General features: G+C 42.8%; 1 protein-coding gene across 2 annotated transcripts in view; it reads left to right on the top strand.

Annotated features, from left to right (window-relative positions):
* The window catches only part of SLC30A7 (solute carrier family 30 member 7), a 73,272-nt gene that overhangs the window by 1,277 nt on the left and 49,879 nt on the right, over window positions 1-22,116 (top strand). For both annotated transcript variants that reach the window (XM_066247167.1, XM_066247166.1), the window contains exons 3-7: window positions 2,300-2,413; window positions 7,790-7,877; window positions 8,526-8,652; window positions 16,121-16,264; window positions 19,551-19,601. In XM_066247167.1, coding sequence (XP_066103264.1) covers window positions 2,300-2,413; window positions 7,790-7,877; window positions 8,526-8,652; window positions 16,121-16,264; window positions 19,551-19,601 — 524 coding nt within the window. The remainder of the gene's footprint in view (window positions 1-2,299; window positions 2,414-7,789; window positions 7,878-8,525; window positions 8,653-16,120; window positions 16,265-19,550; window positions 19,602-22,116) is intronic.

The following is a 22,116-nucleotide window of genomic DNA, read 5'->3' as shown; positions in this document are numbered from 1 at the left end:
GGTGGTTGGTTGGTTGGTTTGTCTTTTGAACTGTATTGGGAAGAGGTATATCCAGTGTAACTCCAGAAGAGAAATACTGTTATCTAGTTATTGGCTGTTGAATAACTTTCGGTCATAGAAAATTGTTCAACGAACAATAGGACCATAGTACTTGTAGGTGTGCTGATTCATCTTTAAATCTTCTATCCACTTGAGAATCTAATGAAAGCCAACACTCAGCTTTAGCTCCTTTTCTCTCCTCTTCAGTGCTGTATTTTCTAGGAGGCATTCTTGAGAAGAAATTACGTTAAGACGTAGTTTTTATGTAAAACAGATGATTGCCAATGCAAACAAATGTTCACCTTCCCCCTGACATGCTCAATTTGCGTTCAGCCTTAAATTGTTTCAAAAGCAGATGATTGCCAATGCAAACAAATGTTCACCTTCCCCCTGACCCGCTCAATTTGCGTTCAGCCGTGGCAACTTCACCCCATTGGCTAGTACAGTTACGCAAGCAACCAATAAGCTATCGGCGACAAACAGACACTTAAGCCGCATATAATAAAGATTTATATATTTTACTCTTTCTAAATTATGCCATGTTGTGGCATATATGCTGACTATATGGAGACTATCTAGGTTTGTATATGTAGAGTTTTGCCATGGTTACTTTGCACATGATACTTTGCTGTGGCCGACCATTGCGTAAATTGGGATGTGAAATGTCTTGTCCCAGGATTCATATTTGAAGTGTGCCTAGACTACCACTGTCATGGAAAGTTAGGTACATAGTAATTCTTTTGGTCTGTAGAGATCTACCTATTGAGGAAATTACTAACACCACTGATTTCTAAGCCATTGTCAAAAGTCATTAGTACATAAAGAACACATCAACTGTGCATGACTTGTTCTTCTGTGGCTTGCTCTTCTGACCTGAGGCTCTCTTCTCTAGATGGTGTTGGGATATCTTCTAGGTTTGAAGTCTAGCTCTGGACCAGTGCCCGTTTGTACCTAGCTCAATTAGCCAGTATTTGTCATTATTCTTATGATCACATCCATAACCACTTATTCCCCCAAATTAATTTTTATCAGTGGATTGGGAGTACAGACATTGTTCCCACTGAAGTCTGGGCAGGTTTAGAAATTGCTTGGGTTTTTCCATAATCTGGCTATCTATGTCTTCTTTAGATACAACAATTTTTAGTTCCCTTTGTTGAAGGCTCCATTAGATTTTAAGTTCCTTGAGTAAATTTCTCACTGAAACTTGGTCATCATCATGTCTGTGTGCATTTCCATTCTGTAATAATTAAGTTTCAAGATGTGATGAATATGAAATGTGAAGATTTTTTTGGCCCTGGCCGGTGGCTTAATGGATAGAGTGTTGGCCTAGCGAATGGATGTCCTGGGTTCTATTCCTGGTCAGGGCATACAGGAGAAGCAATCGTCTGCTTTTCCACCCCTCCCCCTCCCCCTTCTCTCCCTCTGCCCCTCCTGCATCCTGTGGCTCAAATGGTTTGAGCATGGTCCTGGGCACTGAGGATAGCTCCATTGGAGCACATCACCCTCAGGTGCTGAAAGTGGTTCTGTACTCGAGCATTGGCCCCAGATGGGTTATAGAAAGAAAACATAAAAGATGCTCATTCTTCACAAATAAAGGTTTGTAGAAACAGTTGATCTAGTCGCAGCATCTGGTTCTTATTCAGAACCTTCATTTTAAAGAAAGAACCTGGCCCTGGCCAGGTAGCTCAATTGGTTAGTGTCATCCTGATGCACCAATGTTGTGGGTTTGATCCCTGGTCAGGGCACATACAAAAATCAACTAATGAATGCATAAATAAATATAGCAACAAAGTGCCATTTCTCTCTCTTTTTTCCTATCTAAATTCAATAAATAAAAAAATGTTAAAGGAAGAACTTAATTATAGTTGATTTACATTTTTGGTGATGGGACTGTCTCACCAGTGGAAGGGTAAATAAGCTCTTTGTGTTCTCCCCACGTTAACTGCCTGTTGCCTTTCTGCCTTCCCACTGGGATGTCAGCTTTATGAAAGTCGGGGTCTTCTGTCTTATTCGGGCACCTTTTTCCATGGTACACAGTATATCTAATGCATATTTGCTGGATGAAGGAATGAAGGACTAGTTAATGTTTGGAATTAGCCTATCTGTACTGTGATTTTCTTTCTTATTGTATAAATATTTCATTGTTGCCTTTTTGGAGATTTCATTCCTGATGGGCAGAGGCTGAGTCTTAGATTGTTAGAGAAGGAGGCCTCCTGTGTGGTTATTATTCTGATCTGCCGTCATGTTTGTTCTCTTCCAGCTTGGGGCTGATTTCCGACTCTTTCCACATGTTTTTCGACAGCACTGCCATTTTGGCTGGATTGGCGGCGTCTGTCATTTCGAAATGGAGAGACAATGATGCTTTCTCTTATGGGTAAGCCGTTCTCAAACTTTTTTGTTGACCTGTAAGAAATACAGAAAAATACAAAAAAATCTCAACCTCAAAGAGTTTTTACAAATTGAATACACTCGTCGAACTTGAACCCTTGAGACTCTGTCATGCTTCTTCCTGGTTCTTTCCCAGGGTAACCACTTCCCCGACTGCACGGATTAGAGATAACTCCATATAATTGTAATCTACAATAGTTCCTTTTCTTTCTTTCTTTCTTTCTTTCTTTCTTTCTTTCTTTCTTTCTTTCTTTCTTCTTTCTTTCTCTCTCTCTCTCTCTCTTCCTTTCCTTTCCTTTTCCTTTTTCCTTTCCTTTCCTTTCCTTTTCCTTTTTCCTTTCCTTTCTCCTTTCCTTTCTCCTTTCCTTTCCTTTCTCCTTTCCTTTCTCCTTTCCTTTCTCCTTTCCTTTCTCCCCTCCCCTCCCCTCCCCTCCCTTCCCCTCCCCTCCCCTCCCCTCCCCTCCCCCCCTCCCCTACCCCCTCCCCTCCCCTCCCTCCCCTCCCCTCCCCTTTCCTCTTTCCTGCTTAGCCATAGGGCATCTTGATTTTACCAAAAAATTTTAGGTGAGATGGTTACTAGGTAAGGGAATATCTCAACACTTTTCCTAGTCTTTTGAAGAAGAAGAAAAGTAAAGTTTCAGTCTGAAAATGACCGTGTTTCTTCTTTTTGTTTTTACGAGGGATGTTTTGCTGTTGATTTATTTTAAGACATTATTTGTAGTATGTTTTATATCCCGTGTCCTCCTCAGCTCTGCTTTTACACGAAGGGCTCCTCCTCCGCTGCTGGGTTTGGACAGTTAAGCAGGTGTAGGGGGAGGGGAGGGTTTGGGGGGGGAAGGGTTTCGTGCTGAGGGAGCGCCTGCCCTCACTTCTGAGCCTGCCCTCACTTCTGAGCCTGCCCTCACTTCTGAGCCTGCTCTCACTTCTGAGCCTGCCCTCACTTCTGAGCCTGCTGCCCTCACTTCTGAGCCTGCTCTCACTTCTGAGCCTGCTGCCCTCACTTCTGAGCCTGCCCTCACTTCTGAGCCTGCTGCCCTCACTTCTGAGCCTGCTCTCACTTCTGAGCCTGCCCTCACTTCTGAGCCTGCCCTCACTTCTGAGCCTGCTCTCACTTCTGAGCCTGCCCTCACTTCTGAGCCTGCCCTCACTTCTGAGCCTGCTCTCACTTCTGAGCCTGCCCTCACTTCTGAGCCTGCCCTCACTTCTGAGCCTGCTGCCCTCACTTCTGAGCCTGCTGCCCTCACTTCTGAGCCTGCTGCCCTCACTTCTGAGCCTGCTGCCCTCACTTCTGAGCCTGCTGCCCTCACTTCTGAGCCTGCTCTCACTTCTGAGCCTGCTGCCCTCACTTCTGAGCCTGCTCTCACTTCTGAGCCTGCTGCTCTGCCAGGCAGTTGGCGTTTGCATCTCTGACGGGGATGCAGTGGAGTTTCCATTGTGTGATGACTCCTCCGAGTGTGTGTGTGTGTGTGTGTGTGTTTGTGTGTGTGAGTGTGAGCTGACTGGGTATTTTGCTGTGTAATTATATCTGTGCATACGCAGCGGGGAGGACCAGTATCCTTTCTCTCTCCCACGGCCTTCTCTTTCTGCCACTCTGCTTGCTTCCTGCGACTCTTTCCTGGTCCCTGCCCCTCCCCCCTCAGCGCCCCACCCTCCCACAGTCTCCTTTCTTCTCCGTCTTTTCCACTCCGTCCTCTCTCACTCCTATCTACAGCCTCAATCTCTCTCCCATCTGCCCCACTCTCCTGTTCCTTCTCTCTCCTTTCCCGCTCACATCTTTTCTCTCATCTCCGCTCCCTCCCTCTCCCCTTTCCCGTATCTCTCAGAGCCTTCTCCCTCCCCCTCCCCTCCACACCCTCCCCCTCCCCCTCTACACCCTCCCCCTGCGTGCCCTCCACACCCTCTCCCTCCCCCCTCTACACCCTCCCCCTGCGTGCCCTCCACACCCTCTCCCTCCCCCCTCTACACCCTCCCCCTGCATGCCTTCCACACCCTCCCCCTCCCCCTCCACACCCGCCCCCTGCGTGCCCTCCACACCCTCCCCCTCCCCCCTCCACACCCCTCCCCTGCATGCCCTCCACACCCTCTCCCTCCCCCCTCCACACCCGCCCCCTGCGTGCCCTCCACAGCCCCTTGTGCTCTGGCTCTCACAGTCTGTCCTTCCTTCCTACACTAGTGCCCCTTCCCTGGGGGGTGCCCTGTCACCATCCTCTCTCTCCCCTGTTCCCGCCCACCCTCCTCGGGTGCCACCTGCTCTTCCTCTTCCTCCCTCCGCCCCTGCCCCTGCCCCTCCCTGCCCAGCCTCACTTTGGCTCTGGAGCAGGCACTCTGTTTCTTGCACATGCTTTGTGATCTGCAGATGTTGGAGGTCCCACTCTTGCTGCTCCAGTGACATACGGTTGAGTAAGATGTGGTACCTGCTTGGGGTGACCTGTGGTCAGATGAGGAAGCAGTTCCGTAAAAATAACTGCATTGTGACAAGTGCTGAAATAGAGAGGTGAAGGCTGTGACAGAACTTGCTCATCTGGGGTGTAACTGAAGGGATAGGAGTCCTTGTAAAATTATAAAACGTGAGACAAATCCTCCGACTGTGCTATTGTCGTAGTACAGAGAAAGAGCTCTTGTACGTCTGCAACTCCAAAGAGACCGGAGGTTCTCGAAAGGACATTTTCCACGGCACTATAAAGTCAAAAGGTTCTTAAGTATGTTTTGGGCCATTAAAGAAAGGTTGTATGTAAAATTACAATTTTTGTTGGAACATTAGTAATTCATAAATTGTATATCAAAAATCTGGTGAGAATATCTTATTCAACAGTCTTTCTGGATAAACAGTAGGTGGTTATAAAAATCCTCCCCAGTTCCTTAATTCTGGGGTTATCTATTGTTTTCTCTTTAGAATATACAGTCTGCTGCTTGCAATACCTTCAGCTTTAACTAGTTGATACAGAGAGTAATGTTCTTGCCACCTTTCATTTCTTATCTTGTCTCCAATTTGCCATTCTAAAACATTTCTTTGAGAAGGAAACAATTAAGGCGTAAAGCCTGATGTGACACCTGAAACTCTTCATAATTGCTGTAGTAGTTAATTAAGTAGCAGCAGGAGGACACGTCCGTGCAGGAAAATGACACAGACTGGGCCCAGTCTGAGCCGAGCCAGGGCCGGCCCCACAGTCCCAGTGCAGGGTGGACACCCCGGGCTGGCTGCACCTGAGACACGGAGGGGGGACCCGAGAGGCCCTTTATATAAAAGTCGTCTCCGTGTCTTCCACACTCCAATTTGGAAATCGCAAAGCCAGCATGAACGAAATACACGTCCGACAGGTAGGGAGATGCGGCAGTGTGCGCATGCTTCTGTACCTGTGTGTACCACCCAGTATCTGTTTAGTCCTGGCTGAAGAAGGCAGGTACAGTCATACTTAATTAGGGGATAGCACCGTCAGGAATTACACGGTTCGATTGGTAAGACTCGCTCCGTTCAGGTAAACAGTCATTTGTAAAGGCAGGCTTGTCTGGTTCCCACAGGGTTTTCATTTTATCCTGGAACCAAGTTTAGAAGATATATTAAACTGAATTGAATCACTGGAGTTCATCGCTTGATCAGAGTTTATGGAGCACCTGCTAATCTAGGCACTAGGGACAAAAAGATGTCTGGAAAACATTCCTGCCTTTGATCCTAAAACCTGGTGGGGCCTGGCCTAAGGTGGCGCAGTGGGTAGCGCATGGACCTGGAACGCTGAGGTAGCTGGGTTGAAACCCCAGGCTTGCCCCGTCAGGGAATGTACGAGAAGCAATCAATGAACAAGTGAAGTGAAACAACTACGATCTCGCTCCCTCTCTCTCCCTCCTCCCAGTCTCGCTAAAATCAATTAAAAAAAAAAAAAACAACCTCGTAGGATTCAAGGACAGAAGGCTCTTAGTCTGACATTAGTTATGGAACTAGAAGAAAAAGTATATGCTTTGACAAGTAATACGTTTTTAATTCATTTGTCATGGGTTAGAGGTCAGAAATATGCACTGTTTCTGAGTGTAGAAATATCTGCTATGTTAAAATGCGCTAGAAGTGAACATAGAAAGCTAGGAAAAGCAGCATTTTTGGTGCTCCTGTTAAATTGTGTAAGGGCCAGCATGATAACTGGTGTCAGTGCCCTTTGAATAACCTTGAAACAAGTGAAGCTGCCAAGTGCAGGTTGTTCTGATGACTTTAGCTAAGCCAGAGATTCCTTATGGAAAAGAAAATCTTCCCCCTGTGCCCACACGGGTAGGGAGCAGAAAGCTCCAGAGGCCCGTGGAGAGAAACACAGGCGTTTTAAAAAATAGTTTCGCCCTGGCCGGTTGGCTCAGCGGTAGAGCGTCAGCCTAGCGTGCGGAGGACCCGGGTTCGATTCCCGGCCAGGGCACACAGGAGAAGCGCCCATTTGCTTCTCCACCCCTCCGCCGCACTTTCCTCTCTGTCTCTCTCTTCCCCTCCCGCAGCCAAGGCTCCATTGGAGCAAAGATGGCCCGGGCGCTGGGGATGGCTCTGTGGCCTCTGCCTCAGGCGCTAGAGTGGCTCTGGTCGCAATATGGCGACACCCAGGATGGGCAGAGCGTCGCCCCATGGTGGGCGTGCCAGATGGATCCCGGTCGGGTGCATGTGGGAGTCTGTCTGACTGTCTCTCCCTGTTTCCAACTTCAGAAAAATGAAGAAAAAAAAAAAAATAGTTTCATTAGAATTATGTGAAGCGAAATGGAGCCTGTTTATTAAACTTAGAAAAGGAGTGATAGAAATATAAATCTCAAGTTGTTTCTGAGATCTTTCAGAAATAATTTTATTATTTTTTTTCAGTTCAAAATCTCGACGTTCCAAACATTTGAAAGCTAGGAAATCTGCAGCAGAAAGCATAGGGCTTTTCGAGGAGAGGAAGGGAGGAGGAGGAGGAGGAGGAGGAGGAGGAGGAGAGGAGGGGAGGAGGAGAGGAGGAGTGAGTCAGTGACCAAACCCCCCCTTTAAGTCCTTTCCTCCCACTTTCTGTCTTCGGGTCCTCCTTTGCCCGTTTGGTCCCGTTCTTCCTTCTCCTGTGGCAGTTTGGGGTTCACACGTCTGGCAAAGCTCTTTCTGAACCTGCTGACTCTGAGAAGGTCTTCTGAGTGGCGTGTAGCCATTTATGTATTTTATGACATTCTGCTATTAAACATAATTCATAATACTTAAACCCATTTCCTTATTTGTATAATATATGTGCGATCAAACATACTAAACTGTAAATACTGAGATTTTGCTGGATACTTAATAACTGTGTAATGTGGTTTAGAATTGGTGGACAAACATAAATTTACTCTTTGATTTGTAAGAAATAATAACTCTGTGTTTTGCTTTGCTCTTCAGATATGTTCGAGCGGAAGTTCTGGCTGGCTTTGTCAATGGGCTATTTCTGATCTTCACTGCTTTTTTTATTTTCTCAGAAGGAGTTGAGGTATAGTAGATAATGATTAGAGTTGGTACCATATTTCTGTGATGAAAATGTGTATCCACTAAAGATATGTTGTCATAGAGTTGTTTTTCACATGATTGTTGAGTAGTGAGGACAGCCTTGGGTTAGCTAAAATATTTATATTTGTACAGGAGGAGCTCACAAAATAGTTGAAAAAAATTAAAATAGATGTGTACTTGAAATGGTAAACAAAGAATTGTGTTTCACAGAGTGTGAAGGAAGCATTGATGCTCTTAAAACAGAGACACGGCACAGGCAGCTAGAGGTCTGCTGGGAAGTTCGTAAATAGAATCAGAGTTTTTCCTGTGACTCCTTAATATTTAGTATGTTAAAACAAAAAGAAAATTTAAAGATTAATGAACCGAAAATGAATGGCATATTTTAAGAAACCAAAGATGGATGGGTGTTAGACCAAATATTCCTGTCATTAACTTTTTCTATTTATTTAAAAACAGTTATTGTTATTTATCTTTTCTACCATATGAGACTGCTGGTTTTATTTCTGTACACTGTCCTGGCAGCTATTTTTGGAGTGATTGTCATTCTGAAAATAAAAATGATTTTAAATCGCTTTTGGTTTTCCCCGTTGGTCAGTCGGCGGTGTATCAGTGCGCGTGTTCTGTCTTCCAGCGAGCCTTGGCGCCCCCGGACGTGCACCACGAGAGGCTGCTGCTCGTCTCGGTCCTTGGGTTTGCGGTAAACCTAGTAGGAATATTTGTTTTCAAGCATGGCGGTCACGGACATTCCCACGGCTCTGGTATGATGGTTAGAACCCTTTGTTTCTTCATTTTCTTGTGTCAGTCAGTTAGGTGCTTTTGAAAATTGATCATTCATCCAGTTAAACGATTGATGCTTAAGAACAAATGAGGCCCTGGCCGGTTGGCTCAGCGGTAGAGCGTCGGCCTAGCGTGCGGAGGACCCGGGTTCGATTCCCGGCCAGGGCACATAGGAGAAGCGCCCATTTGCTTCTCCACCCCTCCGCCGCGCCTTCCTCTCTGTCTCTCTCTTCCCCTCCTGCAGCCAAGGCTCCATTGGAGCAAAGATGGCCCGGGCGCTGGGGATGGCTCTGTGGCCTCTGCCCCAGGCGCTAGAGTGGCTCTGGTCGCAACATGGTGACACCCAGGATTGGCAGAGCATCGCCCCCTGGTGGGCAGAGCGTTGCCCCCTGGTGGGCATGCCGGGTGGATCCCGGTCGGGCGCATGCGGGACTCTGTCTGACTGTCTCTCCCTGTTTCCAGCTTCAGAAAAATGTAAAAAAAAAAAAAAAAAAGAACAAATGAAATGTTAATAGACTCTTATCAATGACTTCCTGAGCCTCCCTTCCACTTCTCCTGGCCTCTCCCCCTCAGCACTCTGCATTTACATGTGACCATGACCCTGTGGCCTGGAGCCTTCCAGACCTCTGCAGCTCACCTCTTCACCATGATACCGTTTATATACAACAAGTAACATCAGAGCCACAGAACAAGTCTACTAGATTGTAATGCCGTATTTCCCCCGTGTGTAAGATGCTCCCTTGTATAAGACGCACCATGATTTTGGGCCCTGAAATTTGAAACAAAATGTATTACATAAAGTTACTGAACTCAAGTTTTATTCATCATAAAATTCATACAACTCCTTATCACTGTCAGAACTCCCTCCCATCCATTAGCCTGTCCTCATCTGTGTCTGATGAGGAATCACTGTCTTCATAGACTGCCTCGTCCTCAGTTCCGTCTATGGCGTTTGAAATGCCACAACCACTGTATAAGATGCATCCAGTTTTTAGACCCCAAATTTTTCTGGAAAATGTGCGTCTTATACATGGGGAAATATGGTATGTGAATTTTCCTACTTCATTCCTTTTTTTTTTTATAATTGATTTTAATTGATTGTGTTTACATAGATTCTAGGGTCACCATGAATGCACTCCCCCTCCCGGTATTCCCCCCAACAACTCCCTTGCCCTCCTCTCTATGGAGCCCTCCCCACTTCCCTTCAGGTTTATCTCATCCTATCATCCCCTTTCCCTCTGTCCTCTTTTCCTCTGGTCCCTTTGATCCCTCCTCTGTCTCAATTCTGTTCCTCAGTTCACATTGTTCATTGGATTCCTCAAATGAGTGAGGTCATATGATATTTTTCTTTTTCTGCCTGGCTTATTTCACTTAACATAATAGTTTCCATGTCCATCCGTGTTGTCGCAAAAGCTAAGATTTTCTTCTTTTTCATAGCCTCATAGTATTCCACTGTGTATATGTACCACTGCTTTTTGATCCACTCGTCCACTGACGAACATTTGGGCCGTTTCCAGATCTTCACTATTGTGGACAATGCTGCCATGAACATGGGGGTGCATTTCTCCTTTTGAAACAGTGCTATGGTGTTCTTGAGGTATTTTCCTAAAAGTGGGATAGCTGGGTCAGAAGACAATTCGATTTTTAATTTTTTGAGGAATCTCCATACTGTTTTCCAAAGTGGCTGCACCAGTCTGCATTCCCACTAGCAGTGCAGGAGGGTTCCCTTTTCTTCACATCCTCACCAGCACTTATTCTGTGTTGTTTTGTTGATGAGCGCCATTCTGACTGGTATGAGGTGATAGCTCATTATGGTTTTAATTTGCATTTCTCTAATGATTAGTGATGTTGAACATTTTTTCATCTGTCTTGGCCATCTGTATGTCCTTTATAAATTTTTGTTATTAACCCCTTATCACACGTTTTGTTGAATACGTTCTTCCATTATGTAGTTTGTCATTTTATTCTGTTCTTATTGTCTTTAGCTGTGCAAAAGCTTTTTAGTTTGATATAGTCCCATTTGTTTATCCTGTCTTTTATTTCACTTCCCCGTGGAGATAAATCAGCAAATATATTGCTGTGAGAGATGTCGGAGAGCTTACTGCCGATGTTTTCTTCTAAGATGCTTATGGTTTCACGGCTTACATTTAAGTCTTTTATCCATTTTGAGTTTATTTTTGTGACTGGTATAAGTTGGTGGTCTAGTTTCATTTTTTGCAGGTAGCTGTCCAATTTTCCCGACACCATTTGTTGAAGAGGCTGTCTTTACTCCATTGTATGCTCTTACCTCCTTTGTCAAATATCAGTTGTCCATAAAGGTGTGGGTTTATTTCTGGGTTCTCTGTTCGGTTCCATTGATCTATATGCCTGTTTTTATGCCAGTACCAGGCTGTTTTGAGTTTAGTGGCCTTGTAGTATAACTTGATATCAGGAAGTGTGATACCTCCCACTTTATTCTTACTTTTCAAGATTGCTGAGGCTATTCGTGTTCTTTTTTAGTTCCATATAAATTTTTGGAATATGTGTTCTATATCTTTGAAATATGTCATTGGTATTTTAATTGATATTGCATTGAATTTATAAATTGCTTTGGGTAATATAGACATTTTAATGATGCTTATTCTTCCTAACCATGAGCACAGTATATTCTTCCACTTATTTGTATCTTCCTTGATTTCTTTTATCAATGTTTTGTAATTTTCCAAGTACAAGTCTTTAATCTCCTTGGTTAAATTTACTCCTAGGCACCTAATTTTTTTGGTTGCAGTAGTGAAGGGGATTGTTTTTTAAATTTCTTTTTCTGATAGTTCATTGTTGGTATATAAAAATGCCTCTGATTTCTGAGTATTAATTTTATATCCTGCCACCTTGCTGAATTTATTTATCAGGTCCAGTAGTTTTTTGACTGAGACTTTAAGGTTTTCTATATCTAATATCATATCATCTGCAAATAATGATAGTTTTACTTCTTCTTTTCCAATTTGGATGCCTTTTATTTCTTCTTCTTGTCTGATTGCTGTAGCTAGGACTTCCAGAACTATGTTGAATAAGAGTGCTGAAAGGGGGCACCCCTGCATTGTTCCTGATCTTAAGGGGATTGCTTTTAATTTTTGCCAACTGAGTATGATGTTGGCTATGGGTTTGTCATAGATGGCCTTTATCATGTTGAAGTATGTTCCCTGTATTCCCACTTTGCTGAGAGTTTTGATCATGAATGCTGGATTTTATCAAATGCTTTTTCTGCATCTATTGAAATTATCATGTGCTTTTTCTCTTTCCTTTTGTTTATATGATGAATCACATTGATTGATTTGCGAATATTGTACCAGCCTTGCCTCCCCAGAATAAATCCCACTTGGTCATGGTGAATGATTTTTTTCATATATTGGTGGATCTGGTTTGCTAATATTTTGTTGAGGATTTTAGCATCTAAATTCATCAGGGATATTGGCCTATAATTTTCTTTCTTTGTGTTGTCTTTGCCTGGCTTTGGAATCAGAATTATGGTCGCCTCATAAAAGGAGCTTGGAAGTCTTCCTTCCTCTTGAATTTTTTGAAATAGCTTGAGAAGGATAGGAGTTAGTTCTCTTTGAGTATTTCATAGAATTCACTTGTGAAGCCATCTGGCCCAGGGCTTTTGTTTGTTGGGAGTTTTTTGATAACTGTTTAGATCTCATTTTTTGTAATTGGGGTGTGTTTAGGTTTTCTGATTCTTCCAGATTGATTTTTAAAAGATTATATGTTTCAGGGAATTTGTCCATTTCATCTAGGTTGTCAAATTTTTTGGCATACAGTTCTTCATAGTATTTTCTTACAATCCTTTGTATTTCTGTTGTGTCACTTGTTATTTCTCCACTCTCATTTCTAATTTTATTCATTTGAGTCCTCTCTCTTTTTTTCTTGGTAAGTCTGGTTAAAGATCATCGATCTTGTTTACCTTTTCAAAGAACCAGCTCCAGGTTTCATTGATCCTCTGTATTGTTTCTTTAGCCTCTATGTCATTTATTTCCACTCTGATCTTTATTATTTTCTTCCTCCTACTACCTCTAGGCCTTACTTGCTGTTCTTTTTTCTAATTCTTTTAGATGCAGGGTTAAGTTGTTTATTTGAGCTTTTTCTAGCTTTTTAAGGTATTCCTGTAATGCTATGAACTTCCCTCTCAGTACTGCTTTTGCTGTGTCTTATAAATTTTGAGTTGTTGTATGCTCCTTATCATTCGTTTCTGAGAATTTTTTTATTTCTTCTTTGATCTCATTGTTAACCCATTTGTTATTTAATAACATGCTATTTAGTTTCCAAGTGTTTGAGTATTTTTCAGTTTTTCTGTTGAGGTTGATATCTAGTTTCATGCCATTGTGATCAGGGAAAATGCTTGATATGATTTCAATCTTCTTAAATTTATTGAGACTCATTTTGTGTCATAACATGTGGTCTATCCTAGAGAATGTACCATGAGCACTTGAAAAGAATGTATATTCTGCTGCTTTAGGGTGAAAGGTTCTGAAGATATCTAGTAAATCCAGTTGACCTAGTGTGTCCTTTAAGTCTGCTGTTTCTTTGTTAATTTTCTTTCTTGAAGGTCTATCTAGTGATGTCAGTGGGATATTGAAATCCCCTACTATTATAGTATTGCTGTTGATCTCGCCCTTTATATCTATCAAATTCTGCTTTATATATTTAGGTGCTCCTATATTAGGTGTGTAGATATGTATAATGGTTATCTCTTCCTGTTGGATTGCTCCCTTTATCATTATATAGTGGCCTTCTTTATCTCTTATTATAGCTTTTGTTTTAAAGTCCATTTTGTCTGATATAAGTATTGCTACCCCAGCATTTTTTAAATTTTCATTTGCATGAAATATTTTTTTTCATTCTTTTACCTTCAGTCTATGTGCATCTTTTGTTTTGAGGTATGTCTCTTATAGACAGCATATATATGAGTCCTGTTTCTTATCCACGCAGCTACCCTAAGTCTTTTGATTGGATCATTTAATCCATTTACATTTCAGAGTATTATTGATATGTAGTTGTTTATTGCCATTTTATTCTTTAAAACTGTATTCCTCTTTTGCTATATTCTTTTCTCCCTTTGATCTGTTTACAACAGGCCCCTTAACATTTCTTGCAGCATTGGTTTGGTTGTTAATGAATTCCTTGAGGTTTTTTTTTTTTTTTTGTCTGGGAAGCTTTTTATTTCTTCTTCAATTTTAAATGATAGCCTTGCTGGATAAAGTAGTCTTGGTTGTAGTAGTCTTGTTCTACATTACTATGAATATTTCTTGTCATTCCCTTCTGGCCTCGAGTGTTTCTGTTGAGAAGTCGGATGTCATCCTTATGGGGGCTCCTTTGTAGGTGATAGCCTTATTTTCTCTAGCAGCTTTTAGTATTTTCTGTTTATCTCTTAGCTTTGGTATTTTAGTTATGATGTGTCTTGGTGTAGATTTCTTTGGGTTTCTCTTTAATGGAATTCTCTGTGCTTCGTGAGCTTGTGTTACTTTTTCCTACATCAATTTAGGGAAGTTTTCAGCTATGATTTGATTGAACAAAGTCTCTATTCCTTGTTCTTTCTCTTCTTCAGGAACCCCTATGATGCAAATGTTATTTTTCTTCATGTTGTCACAAAGCTCTCTTAGAGTTTCCTCAGACTTTTTGAGTCTCTTTTCTTTTTGCTACTTTGCTTCCATGCCTTTATTTATCTTGTCCTCTAACTCGCTGATTTGATACTCAGCTTCATCCATCCTGCTTTTAATTCCTTCCATTGTGGTCTTTATTTCTGATACTGTATTTGTCATTTCTGACTGATTCTTTTTTATTAATTTCGATGTCCTTTTTTATACCTGCTATCTCTTTATTTAGGTGTTCGTTATGTCCATGTATTGTTCTAAGATCTTTGAACGTTCTAACAATCATTATTTTAAACTCTACATCTGGTAATTTGGTTATATCTGACTTGTTCAAGTCCTTTTCTGGGGATTTCTCTTGATTCATTTGGGTTGCATTTCTCTGCTTTCTCATTTTGTCTGTGTATAAGAAAGGGATGCCCTTGTGTTTTCTAGGTGTGGTCTGTCTGCAGGTATGCCACCCCCTCTGCGGCTGCCTGTTCCTGGGCTTTCGCCCCGCCCCTGCTGGTGGAGTTGCGCTGGCCTGTCAGGCTGCAGCCCCAGCTCTGCAAGCAGGGCGGGGCTGCGTGCCGCACTCAGCAGCGGGTCTCTGCAGTTCCCAGGCTTTCGCCTTTCCCCTGCGGGCGGGATTGCAGACGGGACTGCACTTGCTCTTGCCCACAGCGTGGTCATTCGTGTGTTCCCTCCACCCTTGCCAGGCGAGACTGAGCTCACGCTGGGCCTCAGTTGTGGTTGGCTTGCCTTCCACCCCTGCCAATGGGACTGCACTTCCGTGTCCTGCCGCCACCCACCCTCCAGTGAGACCCTTAGCAGTGTGGGTGAGGGCGCCTCAGATCAGACCCTAACACTCAATACTGTATTCCTGAAGGTTCCCTCCTTCTAAGCAACTCTGCTCTGAGTTCTGCAGGAGAGCTTGTTTGGCTGGTGTCCTGCTTTCCTTTGCTGGTATTGCTGTTTTCAGGGGAAATACCTCTTCAGATTTGGGGGGGTGACTCAGCCTAGGGGTTAGGGTTGCTGTCCCCCAAAGTGTTTCTTTCTATGCCTCCTAAGTTATACTCTCTTCTTGCTGCTCCGGTCTTCTCCTCTCTCCCCATCCCCCAGACCCCAAGCGAGTGGTTGTGAATTAGGTTTTCTGCGTGGTCCCTTTAAGAAGAATCCTGGTTCTGAGAAATCTCTCTCTTTCTCACAAACGGTATCCTGACTTGTTTCACAACTAAATACGTTCCATTCGCTTCTTCTAGGCTCTGGGGCTGCAGGCTGGGGCTTTGTTCCTGGGGCCCAGCACCCTTCCCTCTCCGCTAAACTCTCTTCCCTCCACGAGATTCCCTCTGGGGTGCTCACTCCCGGGAGCTGAGCAGCCATTTCTGCTTTTCCTGCCAGTCTCAGTGTGGCTTCTTCAGTGTTCCTTGGTTGAAGAGTCCTCTTAGTTTAGTCCAGAGTTGGTTTTTCCAGATGATGGTTCTTAAAATTAGGGTGTAATCCACTTTGGTTCTGGGAGGTGGAAGTTGGTACGTCCGCCTACTCCAGCGTCATCTTGCTGCCCCTTCATTCCTTTTTATAAAGGTTGTTTTGGCTATTCTGGGTCTCTTCTTGCATTTCCATATAAGTTTTAGGATTAGCTAATCAATCTCTGCTTTTGTTTCCTTTCTGTGCCACGAGGTAGGAACTTAGTAACACTGTAACACTGTGACTCTGTAACACTTTCTACAGGTAAATGTTTCTTGAATTGACTCTCGTTTTAGAGCTGAGTCCTTTCACTGATGTCAGTGTGATTATAACTATTAAATAATGTACTTTTACATGCCTTTTGTTCTGACGCTGTTCTCAGGCCACGGACACAGCCATTCCCTTTTTAACGGTGCAGTGGACCAGGCCCATGGCCACGGGGATCATTGCCACAGCCATGAACTGAAACACGGTGCTGTGCACAGCCACGACCACGCACACGGGCACGGACACTTCCACTCGCATGGTGAGTGCCCCCCCCAGAAACTCAGCAGGTGCCTGTCCGAGTTGAGAGGTCTGTTAAAGTACTGCAGTAACTTCCTCTCTAATGACTTGGACTCCAGGGTTCCCTAGGCTAGTTCTTTTTTAGCATAGAGTGAAAGTAACTTGGTATAAAGCAGTGGGTGTAGCTTCTTTTCAGTGAATATATGTATTATAATAAGAAAGCCACTTTTTAAAATGAGTGTCTGTGAATGAGGAATAATTACATTTCAGCAAATGAAACAGGATTTTTTTAAAGTACACTGAGGCCTTTTTTGCTATATATAGACTTATAAAAACACAGGAAAAAAATAGGAGAGGGGCTTTTAATTATTCACATTTTCAATGTAACTTTGATAGGTATTTACTTCAATTTGCCCTTAGGTATCTTTATACGCTAACTTACTTAGTATCGAGCACTAAGTTAAAAGGTATTTAGCAACTTAATCAATACTTCATTTTAAATAGTTTATTCATGAAATTTTTGAGTTTGGGTTGTTAGAGAAAACTGCTTCTGTGGTACAGTTTGATTAGTGTTCACATAAAGTACATGCTGAAACAGGTTGTGTACTTGCCACATTGCCAGAAGACTCAAGTTGCAGATTTGAAAATATGAAAGGGGCCTTGCAGAGCGAATATTAAGCCCTTAATTTTTCAGTCTCTAAAATTTGCTATATTTTTGTTACCTGTTACATTGGTAGGTTTTAAAACCTTGCTTTCTGAAGTTTTTGCTCACATGCATGCCAAAATAATTTTGAAAATCTATGTTCTTCACGTTTGCAAAGAATATAATTTTTGATACGTTACAGATAACATTTTAGAATGAAACTTCTGCATTGCTGTATGCAACAGTGGACTCTAAATACTTTAATCATTTGATACCCAGTGTCACTCATTCAGACACATGTGCGTAAACAGTTGTAAATCTTACCTCATCCTTCTTCACCTCGGGTTTTTATAGCCATTGCACTTTACAAAATTTTATACTAACGAGTATGTTTATTTTACATTTTTAGTTGATCGTGTGTTATACTTGGCAATAAGACATGTCAATCAGTTAAAACTTTCAGTTTTCCAGGAACATAAGACAGCATTTGAACATTTCTTTTGGATGGAGTTACTGTTTGTGATTGTTTCTAGTACAGAGTCAATCAAAATATTTCTGTTTTCAACTTTTGATAATCGTAAAAAGCAACATTTTATTTGAAATACATATCTTAGTAAGATGATTGGAGCTCCTTTTCTCTCTATTAGTTTATTGATAAATAACACTTATTAGCATATAACAGGTTGTAGCACCAATTCTCTTCCTGTTTTTCACTTTTATAACGTAAGTACTAAGAAACCTTGAACAGAGGGAATTGTGCTATCGCATTTCAGTCAATTCTTTTGAACACCTTTACAATACATCCTAAAAGTTCCATAATAATCTGTCATCCAAAAAAAATTTTAATAACCTATTAGCTGTCAGCTTTATTAGCTAATCCCTACATTTTATTAAAAGCAAAGAACTGGAAAGCATGTTGCTTACAAGGGGTTTGCTAGCCAGGCTTGTATTGTTTCTCTTCTGACCTTACTCCCAGCATGGCAATGGACCACTTGTTTGTTGCCCTAGAATTGTCCTAATTTTCTGGGCACAGCTCTGTAATAAGATTTGAGGTAGGTGAAAGGTAGCCCCCCACTTTTGGTCAAGAGGGAGGGCGGTAAGCGGGAAAGAAAAAGTCGTGTGATGTCTGGTCGTGAAGAGATCATGCTAGCAAGTGGAACTGCTAGGCTCCCCAGACAAGGAATCCGACTGCAAACTCTGCTCTTAACTGTCCTCTGCCTTCAGTAGAGCGAGCCAATCAGAAGGTACAATAGTAACAGGACCGCGAGTCCATTTTGCCTTGGAGATGGCACAGTCTCTGGAAGAGACTGTGAGCTTCGTAGTGATCAGAGCAGTGCACTATGAGTCCATCCAACTGCTCACCTCTCAGTGACATCAGCAGTACAGGTTTCTGTCTCGTGCTGGGCGGCTGTTCCTCATGGCAATTCAAGGGCCCAGGCTCTTTCTGTCAGTGGGGTCCTTAACCCTTGGAATGAGGTCAGAGGTCATGTGGGACGTCGTTAGGAGCCCCGAGGTGCTTTGCCTCTCTTACTTCTGTGCTCACTACTTAGTCACACACACAGCTCCCACCTCAAGGCAGCCTGGGAGGTAAGGGTTAGTTGTTTGCCAATGAGGAGGGAGAACGGGTTTGGTCAGCAGCTAGCCACGCTGTGCAACAGGTACACATCTTATACCTAGAAGGACTTTCAGATTTTGCATAGATGGGGTTGTATCGTCTTAATCGCTGTGACGTTCAGACAGCAGGATATACCTTTCAAGATACTTGTGTCAGAACTGACCGTCTTCATCTGGGCCTGCAACCTCGGGGCAGAAATCTGGTGCCTCGATCAGGCGCTGGACGTTGAGAACAGTTAAGACTTTTCACCGTTAGAAGGAGTTGGCTACAGTTTGTTCCGACAGGAGGGCCCCGTGCAGACAAAGCGCTGTGTGCCGCTCCTGCGCTGTGCCGGGGCTGGGGTCCACAGCTCTGGGCGCCGGGGACCAAGGGCACGCCCCGGCCACTCTGTCAGGTCAGAAGGCTGCCAGTCCTTCCAGTGACCCCTTAACAGACGCCACAGATCCTTTATGTTGTTTACCTGTCTTTCCCACTTTGATGTTAAAGCTGATTACTGATCTTAAAAATGGTTAGGTATACAGACTGTAGTTTTTTTGTTTTTTTTTTTCATCATGAAGGCAAAATGAGAGAGTGTTGTTTGTCTTCTTTGGGAAAACTTGACGTTATCCGTCCGGACGCCGTGGGGACCAGCGTCCGCGGGCCGGTTCTCCTGACTGCGGTCTGGGTTTGTGCCCTGGATTTCCATCACTTCCCCCAGTGGTTCTGTTCTGTGCATTTCTAATCGTAACATTAGCGTAGCGAGCTCTGTGAGCTATGTCAGGAATATTAGAATACTTTCAGTGTTTTTAAATACTATGTCTTTTTTTTTTACCAGATTGCTTAATATATTAATTTCCTAAATACTCCGTGTTGTTGATGCATTTTGAAATTTCTCATGTCTATCTTCATTAAATTACTATATTAAGTTTAAAAAATAATTTTGTAGGTCTGAGGTGGTTATATGGTCACAGATCCTTCAGGATATATTCAAATGAAAAATACTCTGAATTGCGAAAATTGAATCAGGAATTAAAGATATATTTAAAAATAATTTAACTTAACTCTCTACAGATGGCCCCTCCTTTAAAGCAACAGCGGGACCCAGCAGGCAGATTCTACAAGGTATGACAAGGAACTCGTACGTTTTCATTTTTATGAAACTGGTGTTATCGTTTTCTTTTAGGAAGAATACGTAATATAGTGTTTGGTTAAACCCTTTGAGTAGTACAAACGTTCATGGACGTCCTCATGCCTGCTGACCATCCATAGTAAAAAAATTTTGTTTTAAAAATGTGTAAGGCAAATGTATGTTCTTGTTTCTGTCAATTGATTTTCAAACAAACATGATTTTAAGTTTATAAAACTGGAACTAATTTTATTTTTTGAAAAAAAAACTCACTCCCGGAGTCAGTGAGCATGACAGAAACTCACTACTCAAAGGGTTAAAATGTTAGCCTTCCTAGTGATTTTTCTTATATGTACTATTAGGTATACGTATTAGTAGACATTCTTTTAATTTAATTGCCTCTTGGCTGTTTTCCCAGTTTTAATATGAAGAACAAAATATTCAGACACTATACCACTTAAATATAAATCCCATCCTAATGACTATAGTATTTTTTTTTTTTATCACACGGTAGTATGTTTATCTTTGCAGGAATATTAAATAATTTTTCCAAAAATAGTACTCCCTTTGTATTTATGTTGTGGAAAAAGTTAGTGCTATAAATATAATGCATCCCAACCCAAAGGCATACAGTGCCCAGAGTGAGCCCTAATGTGAGCTCTGGTAGCTACATGATAGTGCTGTGTCCGTGTTGTTTCATCAGGTTGTAACAAGTGTATACTCAGGTGGGGAACGCTGACGGTGGGGGGCGTGCACATGTCAGGGGGAGGGGATGTGGGAACTCTATCCTCATGTTCAGTTTTGCTGTAACCCTAAAACTGCACTCAGTAATTAAGGCTAGGCCCTGGCTGGTTGGCTCAGCGGTAGAGCATCAGCCCAGTGTGTAGAAGTCCCAGGTTCGATTCCCGGCCAGGGCACACAGGAGAAGCGCCCATCTGCTTTTCTACTCTTCTCTCTCTCCTTTCTCTCTCTCTGTCTCTCTCTTCCTCTCCCGCAGCCATGGCTCTGTTGGAGCAAAATGGCCCCGGGTGCTGAGGATGGCTCTAGAGCATCCCCTCAGGCACTAAAACAGCTTTGTGGGAACAACATCCCAGATGGGCAGAGCATCGCCTGGTATGGGGCTTGCCAAGTGGATCCTGGTCGGGGTGCATGCAGGAGTCTGTCTTTTGGCCTACCACTTCTCACTTAAGAATTAAAAAGTATTATATTTTAAAAAGTGTAATGTGAAGTGAGACTGTGGTTGTATCCACAGGCATCAAAAGTGATACCTAAACAGGAACTTACCTATCATGTAAAAAAGTATATCACAAAATTTTTCAAGCCAGGGAAAATCAGTCTTGTCTATGAACTTGGGTAGTCTTTTTCGGGGGTGGAGGATGAACAATCTTTGGCTCTGAATTTCCATTCAGGCTTCATCACTGAAGTCTTCTGATTCTCAGCTGCCTGTCTTCCTGCCTTTGTTCACTTGGACTGCAGCCGACTTTCTCCGTGGCTTGTGAGCGTGTCCAGCACACGTGTTTCTCTCCCCCGCTTGTGGCATGGCCGTTGCTTTGACATTTCACGGTGGCTCTGCTGCTCCACACTGAGGAGGCCTTTCCGGAGGCTCTGCGTGTCTGCTGGTCCCCAGTTTGCCGTTTACAAACGCGTGGGACTGTCTCAGAGCAGCCTGTGCTGAAGGAGCTTGTAGTCACCAAAACACTGAGTATAAAGGATTAAAAACCACACATATCTTAGAGATTTGCAGCTTAGGGACCCTCGGTCCACTTTGCTGTATACCTCCAGTTTAATTTTAAAACTTAAGGTGATCCCAACACTTACTAAATTTTTACTATTGAAATACCCTAGATCAGGGGTAGTCAACCCTTTTATCCCTACCGCCCACTTCTGTATCTCTGTTAGTAGTAAAATTTTCTAACCGCCCACCAGTTCCACAGCAATAATGATTTATAAAGTAGGGAAGTAACTTTACTTTATAAAATTTATAAAGCAGAGTTACAGCAAGTTAAAGCATAAAATAATAATTACTTACCAAGTGCTTTATGTTGGATTTTTGCTAAGTTTGGCAGAATAAATCTTTTTTTTTTTTTTTTTTTTTTTAAAGATTTTTTTTTACTTTATTTATTTTTAGAGAGGAGAGAGACAGAGAGGGAGAGAGAGGAGAGAGAGACAGAGAGAGAGAAGGGGGGAGGAGCTGGAAGCATCAACTCCCATATGTGCCTTGACCAGGCAAGCCTAGGGTTTTGAACCGGCGACCTCAGCATTTCCAGGTCGACGCTTTATCCACTGCGCCACCACAGGTCAGGCCCAGAATAAATCTTTATAAAACAATTTACTATAGTTAAATCTATCTCTTTATTTATACTTTGGTTGCTCCACTGCCGCCCACCATGAAAGCTGGAGCGCCCCCTAGTGGGCGGCAGGGACCAGGTTGACTAACCCTGCCTTAGAGAAACGAAATCGTTTTCTTGTAAGTGTGCTTCTAACATATTGTTGTGAGAGAAAAAGCCTCTT

Source organism: Saccopteryx bilineata, chromosome 11 (genome assembly GCF_036850765.1).
Source record: "Saccopteryx bilineata isolate mSacBil1 chromosome 11, mSacBil1_pri_phased_curated, whole genome shotgun sequence".
Classification (NCBI taxonomy): domain Eukaryota; kingdom Metazoa; phylum Chordata; class Mammalia; order Chiroptera; family Emballonuridae; genus Saccopteryx; species Saccopteryx bilineata.
This window is presented reverse-complemented; position numbering and strand designations above follow the sequence as displayed.